Raw genomic sequence first — 16,950 nt, forward strand, 5'->3', positions numbered from 1 at the left:
GCATCAGTGTCTGGTGAGGGCTTTCCTTGGGTTGCCGATGGCTACAGATGCTGTGTGCTCACATGGCCTTTTCTCAGTGCATAGGAGTGCCAGGGTAGGAGGAGACACACACACAGACACACACAGACACACACAGACACACACACACACACACACACACACGGGGGGGGGGGAGAGGTGTCTTTCTCTTCTTAAAAGTTCATAATTTCCATAGGATAGAACATATAAATTAATTTTTTAACATATAAATAAATTTAACATATATAATTAATTATATTAACATATAATTAATTTAGTCCATAGCAATACTTGGCTTCTTGTGTCTATGTTTCCTTAGCCAGAGAAACCCAGAGTTAATGATAACAGAGAAGGGTTTTGTGAGGATTAAGTGAATTAATACATGTAAAGCTCTTAGAAGAGAATTTGGCACATCGTGTTATACAAGGTTTATCATGGTCCTGTTTCAGCAGGATTCTAATAGGGACTTCTACCTTCTCAAAAAAAATTATCAAAATGTATATAAATTAGCATTAACCAGGATTTCTCACCCTCAGAGCCATGGGGCCCCATAATCCTTTGTTGTGAGGGACGTCCTGTGCTCTGTTGAGTGTTGAGCAGCATCCCTGGCTTCTACCCACTAGATGCCAGTAACACCCTAGATGCCAGTAGCACCCCTGATCCTGGCTGTGACAACTGCAGATGTCCCCGGACATTGCCAAGTGTCCCGTTGCTACAAATCCATCAAGGACATAGAAGCAGGTACTTGAATTTACAGTTTTATATATATATGACCAGGAATAGGATTGCAGGATCACGTGACAACTATATGGGGCTTCCCATGTGGGGCGAGTGGTAAAAAACCTGCCTGCCAATGAAGGAGATGTAAGAGAAGAGTTTGATCCCTGGGTCAGGAAGATCCTCTGGAGGAGGGCATGGCAACCCACTCCAGTATTCTTGCCTGGAGAATCCCATGGACAGAGGAGCCTTGTGGGCTATAGCCCTTTGGTGGTGAAGAGTCAGAGATAACTGAAGCAATTTGACAGCATAAAAACTAAATACATATATATAATGGACTATTGCTGAACCATAAAAAGAATGAAATCATGCCATTTATAGCAACATGGATGGACCTAGAGATTATCGTGTTAAGTGAAGTCAATCAGAAAGAAAAAAGCAAATACTATACGATATAACTTATATGTATTAATAGAATCTAAAATACAACACAAATGAACGTATCTATGAAACAGAAACTGACTCACAGACATAGAAAACAGACTTGTGCTTGCCAAGGGTAGGTGGGGTGGGGAAGGAATGGAGTGGGAGTTTGGTATTGCCAGATACAAACTATTTTATATAGAATGAATAAACAACAAGGTCCTACTGTATAGCACAGTAAAATACATATGATTTACGTGATAAACCATAATGGAAAAGTATATAGGCTTATCATTTTAGCTGCTCAGTCATGTCCGACTCTTTGCTATCCCATGAACTGTAGCCTGCTATGCTCCTCTGTCCATGGAATTTTCCAGGCAAGAATACTGGAGTGGGTTGCCATTTCCTTCTCCCAGGGCTCTTCCTGACCCAGGGATCGAACCCAGGTCTCCTGCACTGTAGGCAGACTCTTTTCTGTCTGAGTCACCAGGGCCTTACATGCGTGTGTATATATATAAATATGACTGAATCACTTTACCATAATAGTAGAAATTATCACAACACAGTAAATCAGCTATACTTCAAAAAGTAAATATTTTTAAAATGTTTAATTCTTTCTTTTTTGTCAAGGGTAATATTTAATTAGTAAAATAAGACTCATGTTCAACATTCTAGTTTCCAGAGATAATCTTTTAAAGGGAAGGTGGAAGGACACTTAAAACAGAATTTAATATACCTAAGGCTCCCATGGAAAGACCTAATGGAAAGACCCATTCTGATGGAAAGACCTTATAAAATGGATGGTCTATACCAACACTGTCCTATAGAACTTTCTCGCATGAGGGAAATGTTCTGTTTGTGATATCCAGTATAGAAGCCATCACCCATACGCTACTGCTGGGCTCTTGAAATGTGGCTGGTGTAACAAAAGGACTGAATTTAAAGCTTTACTTTAATTAATTTAAATTTATTGGCTAGTAGCTACACTATTTTTTTACACTTTTATTTTAAATTGGGGGATCATTACAATACTGTGATGTTTTCTGCCATGCATCAACATGAATCAGCCATAGGTATAGATATGTCCCCCCTTCCTGAGCCTGCCTCCCCCCTCCCTCCCCACCCCACCCTCTAGCTGGTCACAAGGCACTGGCTTTGGGCTCCCTTCGTCATACAGAAAATTCCCACAGGCTATCTACTCTACATATGGCAATATGTACTTTTCAATGCTACTCTCTCAATCACCCCACTTTCTTTCTCCCCAACTGTGTCCAAAAGTCTGTTCTTTGTGTCTGCATCTCCACTGCTGCCCTGTAGATAGGTTCATCAGTACCATCTTTCTTGACTCCATACATATGAATTAATATACAATATTTGTCTTTCTTTCTGACTTAACTTCACATTGTATAATAGGCTCTAGGTTCCTCCATCTCATTAGAACCAACTCAAATACATTCCTTTTTATAGCTGAATAATATTCTATTGTATATATGTACCACAACTTCCCTATCCATTCATCTGTCAAAGGACATCTAGGCTGCTTCCATGTCTTAGCTATTGTAAATAATGCTGCAGTGAACATGTGTCTTTTTCAATTATGAAAAAGACATAATCGGTTATAAGGTAAGGTTATAAGGCCAGTAGTGGGATTGCTGCATCATACGGTTGTTTTATTCCTAGTTTTTTAAGGAATAGCCATACTGTTCTCCATTGTGGCTGTGTCAATTTGTATTTCCACCAACAGTGCAAAATGGTTCTCTTTTCTCCATGCCCTCTCCAGCATTGATTGTGGACTTTCTGATGATGGCCATTGTGACAGGTGTGAGATAATACCTCATTGTAGTTTTGATTTGTATTTCTCTAATAATGAGCAATGCTGAGCATCTTTTATTGTTTATTGGCCATCTGTATGTCTTTGGAGAAATGTCTGTTTAGGTCTTCTGCCCACTTTTTGATTGGGTTGTTTGTTTTTCCGGTATTGAACTTCATGAGCTGCTTGTATATTCTGGAGATTAATGTCAATTGTTTCACTTGCTGTTATTTTCTCCCATTCTGAGGTTTGCCTTTTCACCTTGCTTAGTTTCCTTCGTTGTGCAAAAGCTTCTAAGTATAATTTGGTCCCATTTTCTTACTTAATTTTTTATTTCCATTACACTAGGAGGTGGGTCATAGAGGATCTTGCTGTGGTTTACGTCAGAGTGTTTTGCTTATGTTTTCCATGAAGAGTTTTATAGTTTCTGGTCCTACATTTAGGTCGTTAATCCATCTTGAATTTATTTTTGTGTATAGTGTTAGGAAGTGTTCTGATTTCATCCTTTTACATGTAGCTGCCTAGTTTTCCCAGCACCACTTATTGAAGAGAGTGTCTTTTCTGCATTGTATATTTTTGCCTCCTTTGTCAAAGATAAGATGACCATGGGTACATGGATTTATCTCTGGAATTTCTATCTTGTTCCATTGTTCTATATTTCTATTTTTGTGCCAGTATCATACTGTCTTGATGACTGTAGTAGTGACACTACTAAACAGAACAGATCTATACCCTTCAAGAAAGAAATGATTTCACATCTTTTCTTCCTTAAGGGAGTCTGATTTGTCCATGGGCAGGCCCCCTTCTCCCCTTACCTTACATAGAAGGTTACTACCAGGCAAATATGAGGGTGTGTGGAGTGTTGATAGAACCAAAGGTGATGTCTTTTTGGAGATTTTTGGGGGTTTTTTTTGTGATTGAAAACTATGGAGTGCTTCATGTATTGGCGTGTCATTCTTGCTCAGGGGCCATACTAATCTTCTCTTATCATTTTTTGGAGCTTTCTGTAAATTTTTTTTTTTTTTTTTTGAGAATACTTTTGCCCTGGTTGGTTGAATCCTGGATGTAGGAGCCGCAGATATGGATGGCTGATTGTACTGTATATGTTGCAAGAGAATGTGTTATGTCCCTTCTAATTCCTAGAGCACTGAGTGTCTCTTACAAGGTACATTACATTCTACTCCACATGCTATTGTAAATCTAACACTCCCTAACAGACCTGCCACCTCTGAAGAGAGAAAACTTATTTGTATTCAGATTCTTTCTATTGGTATGGCAAGCAATAAATAATAAAATTTTATTATAAATATGTAATGTTATTCCCAAGTGGCACAGTGGTAAAGAATCCGCCTGCCAATGCAGGAGATGCAAGAGACTGGGGTTTGATCCCTGGGTAGGGAAGATCCCCTGGAGGAGGGGATTCCAGTATTCTGGCCTGGAAAATTACATCGACAGAGGAGCCTGGAGGGCTGGGGTTGAAAAGAGTTGGACATGACTGAGTGTGCACACACATTTACAATGTTATATGTAACTTTTTATAAAAGTAGAGAAAAAGTAGAGGAGTAGTTAGCATTGTAGGGTTTAATGTACAATAAAGGTCTAAGAGTTGCTATTACAACAACCACACAAAGCTTGTTTTATGCTATGTATTATTTGGATTTATAAAGTCACATCCTGGTGGTCTGGCAAGAATTGTGATTATTCTATTACACTAAAATTTTGGTACAAAGAATTTATATTTTCTTTGTAAGTTCCAATAAGTTAAGACAGTAGGCATCTTCTTAGAGGCTAGGATAAAATTCAACTGGCATAGAACATTTCATCTGTGCTAAAATAGTTCCAACTTTTTCTTTTTTCTTGGCCAAGGTGAGTAAATAGCATGTAGAATCTTAGTTCCCCAACCAGGGATGACACCCGAGCCCCTCAGATTGGAAGCTCGGAGTCTTAACACTGGACAACCAGGGAAGTTCCAGTTCCAAAATTTTTACCTAAGATTGTCATCTGGGCAGTTTTTCCTAACTCTCCTCGCTGCCTGTCTGCTACACACATCCTATTTTGAAAATCTTTCTGGGAGATCCCATTGTTACTGATGAAATGTGCTTTTCAGATGTGTTGAGGTGGTTAAAAAAAAGGTTGAAAACCATTCTTCTAAAAACCCATGTTGACAGTTCTTTACACATTGTAGGGACACACAAACATCAGGATTCTTACAAGAAGCAAACAAGCCTTTCTGAAAGGCCATTCTCTAATTAAGGCAGAGGTCTGCAATGGCAGTAGTGATCTACTGGGTTGGCTAAAATTTCCTTCAGGTTTTTCGTAACACCTTGCAGAAAAATCCAAAGGAACCTTTTGGCTAATACAATACAATGAAGGCTACCATTTATGGAGTGTGTACTCTGTTTCAGGCATTGTTCTAGGCAGTTAACATGCACTAATTCATTCAATCTTCACAGCAGCTCTATGAGGTAGATAATATTGTTATTCCATTTTAGGTGAGGAAATAGGCACAAAGAAGTTAAGGACTTTGTGCTATATCACACAGATACAGCTGTGATTCCAAGCCAGGCTGAGCGGCTTCAAAACAGGTGGTCTTACTACTATGCTGCATGGCAGCTACAGCCACTCAGGAAAGCTTATTTTCAGCCAACCTGGGAAAAGCAGCTTGAGTTCCAACCAGTGACTCAGGTTTATCAAGTGCATGGGCAAGAGAAAGTATCAGATTGATCATAAAGCTTATTCCTAGAAAATCTAGGAAGATGAAAACCGAGAGCAATCAAAAAAGATCGTTTTTTCTAAATGTGTGGATACGCCCCAAATCAAGTGGTCAAAAAATGTACTGCTTGATAACAGAGAACAGATTTGTGGTTGCCAAGGGGGAGGTGTGGGGAGGGAGGGATGAATTGGGAGTTTGGGATTAGCAGATGCAAACTATTAAACATAGAATAGATAAACAACAAGGTCCTATGTATCACAGGGAACTTTATACGGGCTTCCCTGGTGGCTCAGAGGTAAAGAATCCGCCTGCAATGCAGGAGACCTGAGTTTGATCCCTGGGTTGGGAATAACCCCTGGAGAGGGGAATGGCAACCCACTCCTTTATTTTTGCCTGGAGAATTCCAAGGACAGTGGTGCCTGGTGGGCTACAGTCCGTGGGGTTGCAAAGAGACTGACACTTTGCAACCTACGTTCATACACAAAACTGAATCACTTTGCTGTACCGCAGAAATTAACACAACATTGTAAATCAACTGTACTTCAATAAAAATTTTTAAATGTACTGCTATATTCGTATCTGCAAGGTCTGATGAAATATTTCTACTGAGATGGGATACCTAAAATTAAAGAGAGCTCAACATTTATAAAACCTTTTCTTAATATAAAATCTAGAAATCTTGTTGACATGAATTAGAAAAAAATGTAACAGGCAAGTCATGAAGGTCTCATTACCATCCTCCACAAAAGCTCACAGCGCTACAAGAAATCTGTTTATAACAATTTTTCCTCACAATACTTTTATTCAGAACAGTTAGGAATGTTTTACCCCATAACCAAAAGCACATTATTTTTAAAAGTTCCACTTCTGTTAAAGCATCTTCCAGAAATCACTAAAATGAAGTAAACAGTAGCACTTACCATGCACTAGAAGCTGTTTTCAGTTTTACATTTGTATTAATACATTTGGTCCTCAAAACGATCTGATAAGGGAGGTATTGTTATTGTTATCTACATTATACATGAGGAAACTTAAGTAAAGGGAGAAGTAACTTGTTCAAGGTCACACAAGAAAACGTTGGCACTGGGATGCAAATCCAGGTATTCTGGCACTAGAGTTTCAGCTCTCAGGCTTTATACTCATCAAAATGTAGAGAAAAGACTTTTCCTGTAAGACGTATTTTTGTTGAACAAAGCCTGACCATGGTAGAAATGTAATGACATAAAGATGGCTATGGAAGAACCATCATGTAAGCATTTCTCATGTATTTTGTTACACCATTCAAACATCCAATATAGAAATCTTACATTTATTTGTATTTAACTCTAATTTTCCTTACATCCAAATCAGTAATATTTTTAAAAATAAGGACTCACTAAAGTAAACATGGAATTTTTCTTTCTTTTCAGAGCCTTACTCAAAGATAGCCCTTGGCAATATTCTGAAAAGCAACAAAGCATTGTTTTAATATTTCCTTTCTTATCAGATGTCTACTAAACTTCTAAAGAAACACTTAAGACACTTTTTTCTGATCCTAAAAGCTTTCTATATTAGCTTCATTTAAATAATTTAAGGCTTATTCTTTAAGCCTAAAGTGAATATTCACCATCACGTGTATCCCAGGTATCGCACACTAATTTAATAGTGGTTCATACCTTTAGAGAACAGGGCATGGATCAGTAAGATTTGGCTCTATGAACTCTTTAGAATAGCAGTTATTCAAGATTCTGAACCCTATATATTTAAAACAATGTATTTTCTGTGTCGTATTAGCATGTTTCTCCGAAATAGTGGCAGCAAAGAATACGTTGCAATACGTCAGTACAAGCACTGAAACCAGGGTCCCTCCAAACAGCCAATGCTACCTCTAAAGGGGATGTTTTGGAAATGTTTTCTTTGGATGGCACAAGGATCGATGGCACCACTGGTGTTTGGTGAGTGGAAGCCGGGAAGTGTGATATCTTGTAACATGTAGAGTCTCATAGGAAGAAAGAGTTCAACATCCTACGTGACTTTCAAATGTCCACTCATGTCGTAGGAAAATCTATGAGTATCTGTGGCTAGAATCTAATTTCTTTCTACATGCAGACACAAAGCACAGTTCTGCCTCGCTTTAAAATCCACTGAAGTTCCCAAATATGCAATTAAGATGTAAATCAAGATTGTACACGTTTTGTTCAGAACTTTACTAGTACAATCCACCATCTTAGGAGAAAAATGTCTTATCAATGGAAAAGCTCCTCACGTTTCTGAGTCACAGCAGTCTACATTGTTGCTGTCTTCCAGGAGTGATCACACACACACACACAGACACACACTCATCAGCCTACTTCATTATGTCTTCTGGTATAATTGTGTCTAAGAATTTACATACTGAAAAAGAAATGAATTATACTTTCATTTCTACTTTATATTACAATTCAATTATTACTATATACATTTTAATTATGTGTGGAGACATTTACGTTATTTTACTGCAGGAGAGGAAAGAGAACGTATTTTATTAAAAAGCCAGTAATGGGCTTGGTAGGATGATATCTACTTAGATGTCAGCTGTAATACAAGAATACAACTTGCAGAGACAGAAAATTAAATAGCCCAAGATCACAGATGTGTTTCCAATACACTAGTGAGGTAAAATTCAACACTGTTTAACCAAATGGAAGGAAAAACCTGTTCAATGCTTAACTTTTGCACTTGAACTCACGTCACAGTGCGTCCTTTCTGATGAAACAACGTATATTCAACTTTCAGATGGCTATGCAGATGAGCTGATACCACCCCAGATGGGTAGGATCAGGGCTGTATTGTCCCAGTCCCTCCTCCTCTTCTACCCTCAGATACTGACGTGTAATAGAAACAGAGCTTTGTTAGGAGATGGGCCCGTGGTTTTGCTGTGTGGAAAATTCAACTTATATGATGGTAACCATTCTCCGGATTTCCTTTACATACTGTCCTACAGACTGAAATAACTCAACATTCTTACTATTTCTCTCTTTATTGCAAAGCCAAATATTTGGTTCACATTTTATAGACACCACCTTTTAAGAAGGTAAAAGAGAGCCTAAAATAGCTTATTGCACAAGAAACACATTCAAATGGTCCAAACATTAAAAAAAATCCAAACATAATTGTATACTGTAATTAATTCTTTCAGTAGCTAATTGTGAAAAGAATAATAAAGCAAAATTTACAAGAAATCTAATGGTAAGTTGAAAGCATACAGAATTCTAATTTTTATTTTAATTATTATACTTTTAATATTCTTTTATGTATCCACATTCCTTAGATTCAAAAAGATTCAGACTGGCAAACTCCACAACTGCAGAAGTGAATGGTTAAGATTTCAAGATTTTAGTTTTCTAAATGCATTGCAATAGCCTATGTTATGAAAAATTCAAAATGAACTTGTGGTTCCTAAATTATCCTAAGATATTTCCATTGAATGTGAATTGACTTGATAAAATTTAAGTATTTTCTTACACTTATGTTGCAGGTAATAAAGTTATTAATAAAATTTTATTATCACCAAAGAAAGAGCAAATTAATATTTTTTCAAATTAAACAAAAGCATTCACTTGCCAAATTAGTTTAAGTTGAAAGTTGAGCATAAACTTGCAAGAATGACAATTCAAATGAGGTAAACATAATAAACCATTTATTAAAACATCATGTGGTAAAATTAACTTTTTGACCCAATGTGACAATGGTAAACATTTTCCCCTTAACATTCCACCTAAAACACAGTTAAATTATAACACAATACAACCAGAAGCTGAAAAAACTTCTGTCCTTTACCACTCACTAGGTGAGTGCAGATCTAGGTTTTCTCGATGAGTCAGAGAGAGAGGATTATAAAGACACTTGAAATCCCATATACCCAAAGGTTAAATTTTATTTACCCTGTTCCCTGGTCCAAACTTAAAATTGTATCAGATAAAAATTTCATTAATTATCCTCCCCCCTGCCAAAAATAAATATTAGGAACATATTAAGGATAAGAACTAGGTTTTAAACTGTACTTTATTTGTTACTGTAACATTGTCTTTTTAAAAAACTGATCAACCATAAGCATGCAAAAAATTCTCTTCTGAATGGAACCGCTTCAATAACTCCTTGGATATCGGTAAGTAAATTATGAAGGTTGTTCAATGTATAGTCCTCTCCTTTATAGCACTTTTAAGCAGTGTGTGAGACACATACCAGAGGTAGGAAAGACCATCCTTAATAAATTATCTTAATTGCAGAGAATTTCTGAAAATAAAACTGAAAAAGGCTAAACCATGCCTTTGATGAGTCCCAAAAGATCACAGATCCATCTCCTATTCGAAGAATTAGTCCCCTGGAGAGTTCTAGCCTCTGTAGAGCAATTGATAACAACATCCACCAGGGCTCTGAGCATGAAGAACACCTTCGTTTGCTCTCACTTCCCGATTCTCTGGACCACCCAGTCCTGCTGGCAGAGAGGGCAGCGATTGTTCTGTTTCACCCACAAGGACATGCAGCAGTTGTGGAAGGAATGATTACATTCTCCCCAGACAACTGGGAAAAAAAAGAATATCTGACATTACATACTTCAATTTAACTTACTGAGCTCAAAATTCTATTTTATTATGTAATAATTATGGTTCATAACCTTAAATCTGGCCAAAATAATTTTTTTTAGTCATAAAGAAAAAGAACCTTACATATAGAAATTACACTTTAAAAATGAGGTAAGGGGACTTCCCTGGTGGTCCAGTGGCTAAGACTCTGTGCTCCCAATATAGGGGGCCTGGGGTTCAATCCCTGGTCAGGGAACTAGATTCCGCATGCCACAACTAAAACCCAGTGCAGCCAAATGAAGAAAAAAAATGAGGTAAGGCACCATGCTTGGAAACCTGACATCACTGTTAGAATCTGAGGCTGCTGCGGTGGCTTCTGACTCCCACGCAGCTCCCCATGCTGTCAGTCCTTCTCACGTTGGGAGATTAAAAGACCTGTGTGTGTACTAAGTCGGTTCACTTGTATTTGACTCCTTGTAACCCTATGGACTGTAGCCTGCCAGGCTCCTCTGTCCATGGGATTCTCCAGGCAAGAATACTGGAGTGGATTTCCAGGCCCTTATCCAAGGGATCTTTCAGACTCAGGGATGGAACCCACATCTCCTGTGCCTCCTGCACTGGCAGGCAGGTTCTTTACTAGCACCACCAGGGAAGCCCTAAGAGATGAGTCTTCCTTAGATACCAAACCACTCCACCCATGCATGCATTGACCTTGGAGACATTTTGGGCCTTTAAGTTAGTTTATTGAAAAATGTCCTCCTGATTTTTAAATTTTCTTTCTTTCTTTATTTTTGGTTGTGCTGGTCTTTGTTGCTGCTTGGGCTTTTTCTCTAATTGTGGCAAGCCAAGGCTACTCTCTAGTTATGATGCATGGACTTCTCATTGCCATGGTTTCTCTTGTTACAGAGCACGGGCTCTAGGCGTTTGGGCTTCAGAGCACAGGCTCAGTAGTTGTGGCACGTGGGCTTAGTTGCTCCACAGCATGTGGGATCCTGCCGGACCAGGGATCAGACACTGTCTTCTGCACTGGCAGGGGGATTTCTTACCACTGAGTCACCAGAGAAGTCCCCTTCTGAGTTTTATCTACCAAGATATGTTGAGTTTTAAATGTTTTCGGCTCATAGCAGGCTACTATAAATAGGTGGCATGCTTCTAAACATTATTAGTGGTACCTCTGAACTGTTTTCTGGAAGTGGTGATGATTTGGGTTAAGTCATTCATAGGCAGTGCATTTCCTCATGTGACAAACAGAATGGAATTTTCAAAGTGGCTGGCTTTGAAAGAGAGGTCTATTTCAAGAAAAAAAGGGCCTCTCTGTGATCAAAGATAGCTGGCCTACCCCTCACAATTCTCAAATTAATATTTTTAAAACAGCCTCAAAGAAAAAATTTAAATCAAGGGAAATCACCTCAAACATGGGCTTCATTTGTCCCTTGCTTGACCAACTTAGCTATATAACAGAACAATGAAAGAAGGAAAAAAAAACCTTTTAATGAAAATTAGTTGTAGGGGTTGGAAGCTAGGAGGACTCATTCTAAGTCTTTCAGAAGAAAGAAACAGGATTTGATTAAAACTACATGAATCACTCAGAAGCTGTATGTAAACCACACAAACAAAAGTACAAAGTTAACCTTTCATTCCAGGAAAATCTTTATACACTTTTATATAGCAATCTTAGAAGTGATGACCTCAAGAGCTAGGGCATAAAAATCTGAGTTGCTTACAATATTTAACCTAAGACAACTTTTTCTCCCCCTAAGACAACTATTGTAGTACCACATGTAAGTAAAATTGAACAGATTTCTATCAATAAACTACATCCAAAGGAATCTGGAGATTTAGAATTATTTTCACCTTAGTAGAAAAGTTAAATACTGGATCATAAGAGTACTGAAAACTGAAATGCTTTGTTAGAACAAAATCCTGACTGACCAAAACTAACCTGTAACATACTCAAAATTTAAAGGATGTTTTCGCAAATTCCTTATTTTATATTTTTCTTAATAGAAGAAAATATATTTCTTTTTTGATTATTAAAATGTTTACCATGCCCATGTCTATAATATATAACCAAGTCTTCTGAATTACAAGCAATTAAAGGACTTACAGATAATCCCATTAAGACCCTTTGAGAACCAACACATTTTATATTAATTATGAATCACTGTTTTACAGTTTATTTTTGTGTATTGATAAAGCCAATCTTAATTGCAAATTCAAACATCCCCACTGAGAGAAAACCTTCAGTTGAAAAAGCAGAACAAAATTACAACATACCAACACAATCCTCTTGTTTGTTTTCAGCTTGACATCTAAGGCAGGCATCTAAAAGTAAACAAATAGCAATTCTCATTCTGATGCTCAGAATGCAATTTTTAAAACCCCATACACTTCAAAGTCAAATAAAAGGCCCAAAGGGTTAGAGATGTAGATTAAAAGACTCATACTATTAATTTCTCATCTGAACATAACTGCTTAAAGATGAATAAAGTACAAGGCACTCTACTAATTTACTTATGACCAGGAGCAATTTCCCAAGACCCTTTATTTTTACAAGTGCTGATGAAAAGATGTCCTGACAGTGGATGTAACCACTAGGGAAAAATAAGCTATATTCCACTATATTACTCACTGGGCACATGCACACAGATCAATTTTATGCATAGTTTATTTTCAAGACATCCTTTTAAATAAGCCATACATATATATTGGTATTTGCTTAAATATATATAGAAACTCTAGAAGGATATTCAAGAAACTAATAATAAAGTTCATCTGGGAGGAGATGGAATGGGAAGGGGTTTTTCATTGCATACTTTCTCAAGTTTTGAAGTTGTGACTGTATAACCTACATAAAAATTAAATTTAAAAAATTCAAAAAATAAAATAAAATAAAAAGTCCTAAATATTAGGTTCTCTCTCTTATTTTTTCTTTTTAAGGAAATGCTCCCTTTACAAATAATCTGAGCCCAAAGCATTTACCCAACAACGGTAAAGTATTTTAATAAATTACCTGGGAGTAAACATGAGGAATGGGAACCAAAAGGATATACTAGAAGTTTTCAAAATTCAGTCTGTACTACCATTTGCTTGGTGAAGAAGGTAATATAGAATATTTTAGGAACCAAAGAAATGGACTCACTCACTAGCTGAAAGCAGGCAAAGTTGAGTGAAAGTAAGTTCAAATAAACAGAAAAAAAATAGATTTTAATATGAACTAGAGAAAAATTCTATAAAAATAGAAACAGGATAGAGTTGAAGCCTGCTTCTTTTCTTACACTGGATTACGCTCAGGCATTTGTTTGCCCCTCTCTGCATGCTCTTACCCTTAAAAAAACACACCACCCTGGCCTCTTCAGTGTGGATTAAAAACAACCACTGCCTCCTGAGGCTTTCTTCAATTTCACAGTTACTGAGTATCTACCCTGTGCAAAGAGTAATGCCCGGGGGCCACCAAAATGACCGAGTCTGGGTCCCTGGTCTCACCAGTAAATGGGAAAGTGGATAGGTAAACAACTAAATATCGCAAGCATCATGATATAAGGGGGAAGACATGCCTCTGGTTCTGTGCAGTCACGGAATTAGAGTTCATGATCCCAACAGTCTCTTTTACAAATTAGGAAAACAAGGCTCCAGAAAGTTATGTCAAACGTCCAAGTTAACAGATAGCTGTGGAAGGTTACTCTGGCTCTTTAACCCTTGACAGTACAAGCAAAGCTAGTCCCCTCTTCCTCACTGGTGCCTGCTAGCTGCTCCTTTCACAATACAGTAGGCAGAGGGGAAACCAAGGAAAAGTGTGTTAACTACATTAGAATGGACTGACTGGAAACTCTTAGATCAAGAAGTTATAACCCATCATTTAGGTGTATGAGATGAATTCAAATATCAAGGACACAGGATTAAGTTATAGAATCTAGAAGTCTCTGAATCATGCCTACAGCTTTGATTTAGATTCACTTATCAATAACTGACCTGAACGGATAAAAATTCCTAAAGTTTCAGATAAAAGAAAACATTTTCTTTTGATGATGTTCTTACTATCTAAAACAGCGCACTTCTAAGGAGTACAGTAACACCTTTTAGAATGATGCTAGAAAACAAACTTCCTTCTGCTGTCACCTGACCACTAAATGGGTTTTAACACCTCATAAACAAAATACAGAGGTCTAGCCCAGAATACTTTCCTGAACCCAAAGTACAGCTGTTGTAAATCTGCAACATTAATCCACAGTAGCCAAATACTTGCTATAATTAGAAAGTTAATGTGAGCAGTGAGTCATTTATAGCCCATACTTTGACTTACCTTAAATATCCCAGTAACGTTTATTTCTTGAAACTTTCAACTATTATTTTATATTTTGCATTTCTACCTACTAATTTAAATTTTTTCTTTGGGGAGAAAATAAAATGCTCTTTTAGGAAAAATTTTTTAAACTAAAAAGAACAAAAATCCCTCAAACTGGAAGTTATGATTCTAGCTTTCAAGAAAGGGTTAGGGCAAGGGGGCTGTATTGTAGGCCCAAAAACTAAGTACCTAAAAACCTGATATACAAAATAAGTGGATCACATCTGAAATCTAGTTCTTTTAAAAAGTAAAAAAAAAAATTTGAATCCCATAGTTGCAAATTCTCTTTAAAACAAATTCCTACGAATGAAAAACATAAGCGCATCCTACAGAGAGAGTAAACTGAGAAACCTCTTGTTTCTGGTAGGTCTGAATTTTCAATGCTCAAGAAGGGAAAGCCACTTTTTTAAGTTATTTTCTCCAACTGTCTCATTTTTCTGTGCAAGACAAAGTTCTCAAACTACAGAAGCCTCAGTTTTCTCCAGCTACCTTCAAGAAATGACATTTAAGGCGCTCTTAAATGCTGTAGTTTTAAATGCCCTATTTAAAAATATAACGTGCATTTAAACAGCAACTCTTTTTTAAGGTCGTCTAAGAGCTTAAAACAGAGACCATATAAAACACAACGAGATGAAGTTGTTCTGAAAGGCTTCACTTGGTCCAATATTTTTATTAAAAATATCATAGAAAGAAGTAACAAGTTTGCAAAAGAGGGCTTTCCATAAAGGCCGGATTTGAGGGCACTACCCTTCTCAAAGAGATGGAATGCTAGGATGGGGAGTGGCCAGGAAAGAGATGAAGCTTCATGCCTCTGAATAAAAGGGTTTACATTCTTCTAGTTCAAGCCAACCGAGTGCTATCTGACCAATCTTGAATCATCCAGGTTTAAAAGCCAGCAGAACAGTAGCCAATCCAGAAAGGGGACGGCTAGGAACACTCTTCTTCCCTGCGCCTCTCCAGAGCACGACTAGTGGTCGTTTTTGTGGAAGATGACTCCGGAGCATCACTTTGGTGTGTGACCAGAAGCATCAGACTGGTCCGCTGACTCAGGGCCTTGACCTTGACGTCTGTGTGGTTTGTTTTCGGCAAAGGGTGCCGTCGCTGGCCACACAAACCGAAGTGGTTCCTCCCAGCTCCCATTAAATCACCTACTTTTATTGTGATCACACCGATCACTACTGGAAATGACCTTGTTCAATTGTCCTTCCGGCCACCCCCTTTTCTCCCAGAATACCCGTCCCCGGCACAGGTCGTCTGCTGAACGACCCCTCGGCCCCTGGCAGCGGCCGCAGCCCTCGGATCACCAGCAGCTCGGGCGTGGCCCGCGGTCTCCCGGCGCCAGGGCAGGGCGATCCCGCCCCCACTCCTCCAGGAACGGTCTCTCGGAGGCTTGGTCCTTCCCCCCACGCCCGGAGCCCGGCCTGCGGAGGCCGCAGCACAGCCGGGGCCTCGCGTGCTGCGCTTACCCATCACCTGGACCCTGCAGATGGCGCACGTATCGCACTCCACGTCCCAGCTCCACATGGCCACAGCGTTCCACTTCTTGAGAGAGAACATTTTGTCGCCGCCCGACTTGGATCCTGAGCTCCCCGAGTGAGACGACAGGGCGCAGGGTTCCTCACCGTCTTCCACGTCGGCCATAGCGGCGGCGCGGGGCCGGCGGCGGAGACGTTGGGTCGTGGGAGGTGGGCGGCTATGGCGGCTCCGTGGGGCCGCCCGACGGGCCACAGCGCCGCCCGCAGGCCGCGGGCCGCCGCGGGGGTCTAGGACGGGGCGGCGCCCGCGATTGGCTGGCGCGGCCCAGTGACGTCACCACACGCCGGCACCAGCGGCTTCCCGGAGTCCTGGTTCCCGGTACTCACGTCCCCAACGCCCGGCCAGCTCAGCGGGCTGAGAGACCCCGGGCCGACCCTGCGCGGTGGAGGGTTCCACTGCGCAGGAAACACGTGTCCTGTTTTATGTCTTCATGACACCGCTTTTAGAAGCTGTCTTGTTGATATGTTCGTTTGCCGTCCTTCTCAAATGTAAACGCCCTGGGAGCGGGGCCTATTTCTTGATCATCGCCTTCGTTAAGAACTGCAGCCTCGGGAGGAACAGTTATTTGTTGAGTGAATGAATGACGAGCTAGGAATCTGGTTCAACGGTTCTCAAATTTTTTGGTCTCGGGACCCCTTTACACTTAAAAATTACTTAAGGACATTTAAGAACTTTTGTTTGTGTAGGATGGATGTGTACATATACACGCTTATACATATGTATTTCCTTTTTAAGAAAACGGGAAAAAATATATTAATTCATTTCAAAACAGTAAGAAATCCATTACAAGTTATCCTTAGAATACCTATATTGGACACTCACAAGAGAGAATGAAGAGAAATAG

General features: G+C 39.1%; 1 protein-coding gene and 1 pseudogene across 2 annotated transcripts; both read right to left on the bottom strand.

The window, feature by feature from the left end:
• Positions 1 to 3,888: 3,888 nt before the first annotated feature.
• LOC136173860 (U6 spliceosomal RNA) lies at positions 3,889 to 3,979 on the bottom strand (annotated as a pseudogene).
• Positions 3,980 to 9,322: 5,343 nt separating this feature from the next.
• Positions 9,323 to 16,950, bottom strand: RNF7 (ring finger protein 7). Of its 2 annotated transcripts, none has more exons than XM_065942934.1 (3): positions 16,044 to 16,950; positions 12,503 to 12,550; positions 9,323 to 10,223 (listed from the first exon to the last, which is right to left on the bottom strand). In XM_065942934.1, the coding sequence occupies exons 1-3, from the start codon at positions 16,209 to 16,211 to the stop codon at positions 10,167 to 10,169; spliced, it is 273 nt and encodes a 90-aa protein (XP_065799006.1). In that variant the 5' UTR covers positions 16,212 to 16,950; the 3' UTR covers positions 9,323 to 10,166. The 2 variants fall into 2 exon arrangements, with proteins under 2 accessions (XP_065799006.1, XP_065799005.1); XM_065942933.1 differs by having other exon boundaries at positions 16,037 to 16,344.

Source organism: Muntiacus reevesi, chromosome 8 (assembly GCF_963930625.1).
Source record: "Muntiacus reevesi chromosome 8, mMunRee1.1, whole genome shotgun sequence".
In the NCBI taxonomy this organism is placed as follows: domain Eukaryota; kingdom Metazoa; phylum Chordata; class Mammalia; order Artiodactyla; family Cervidae; genus Muntiacus; species Muntiacus reevesi.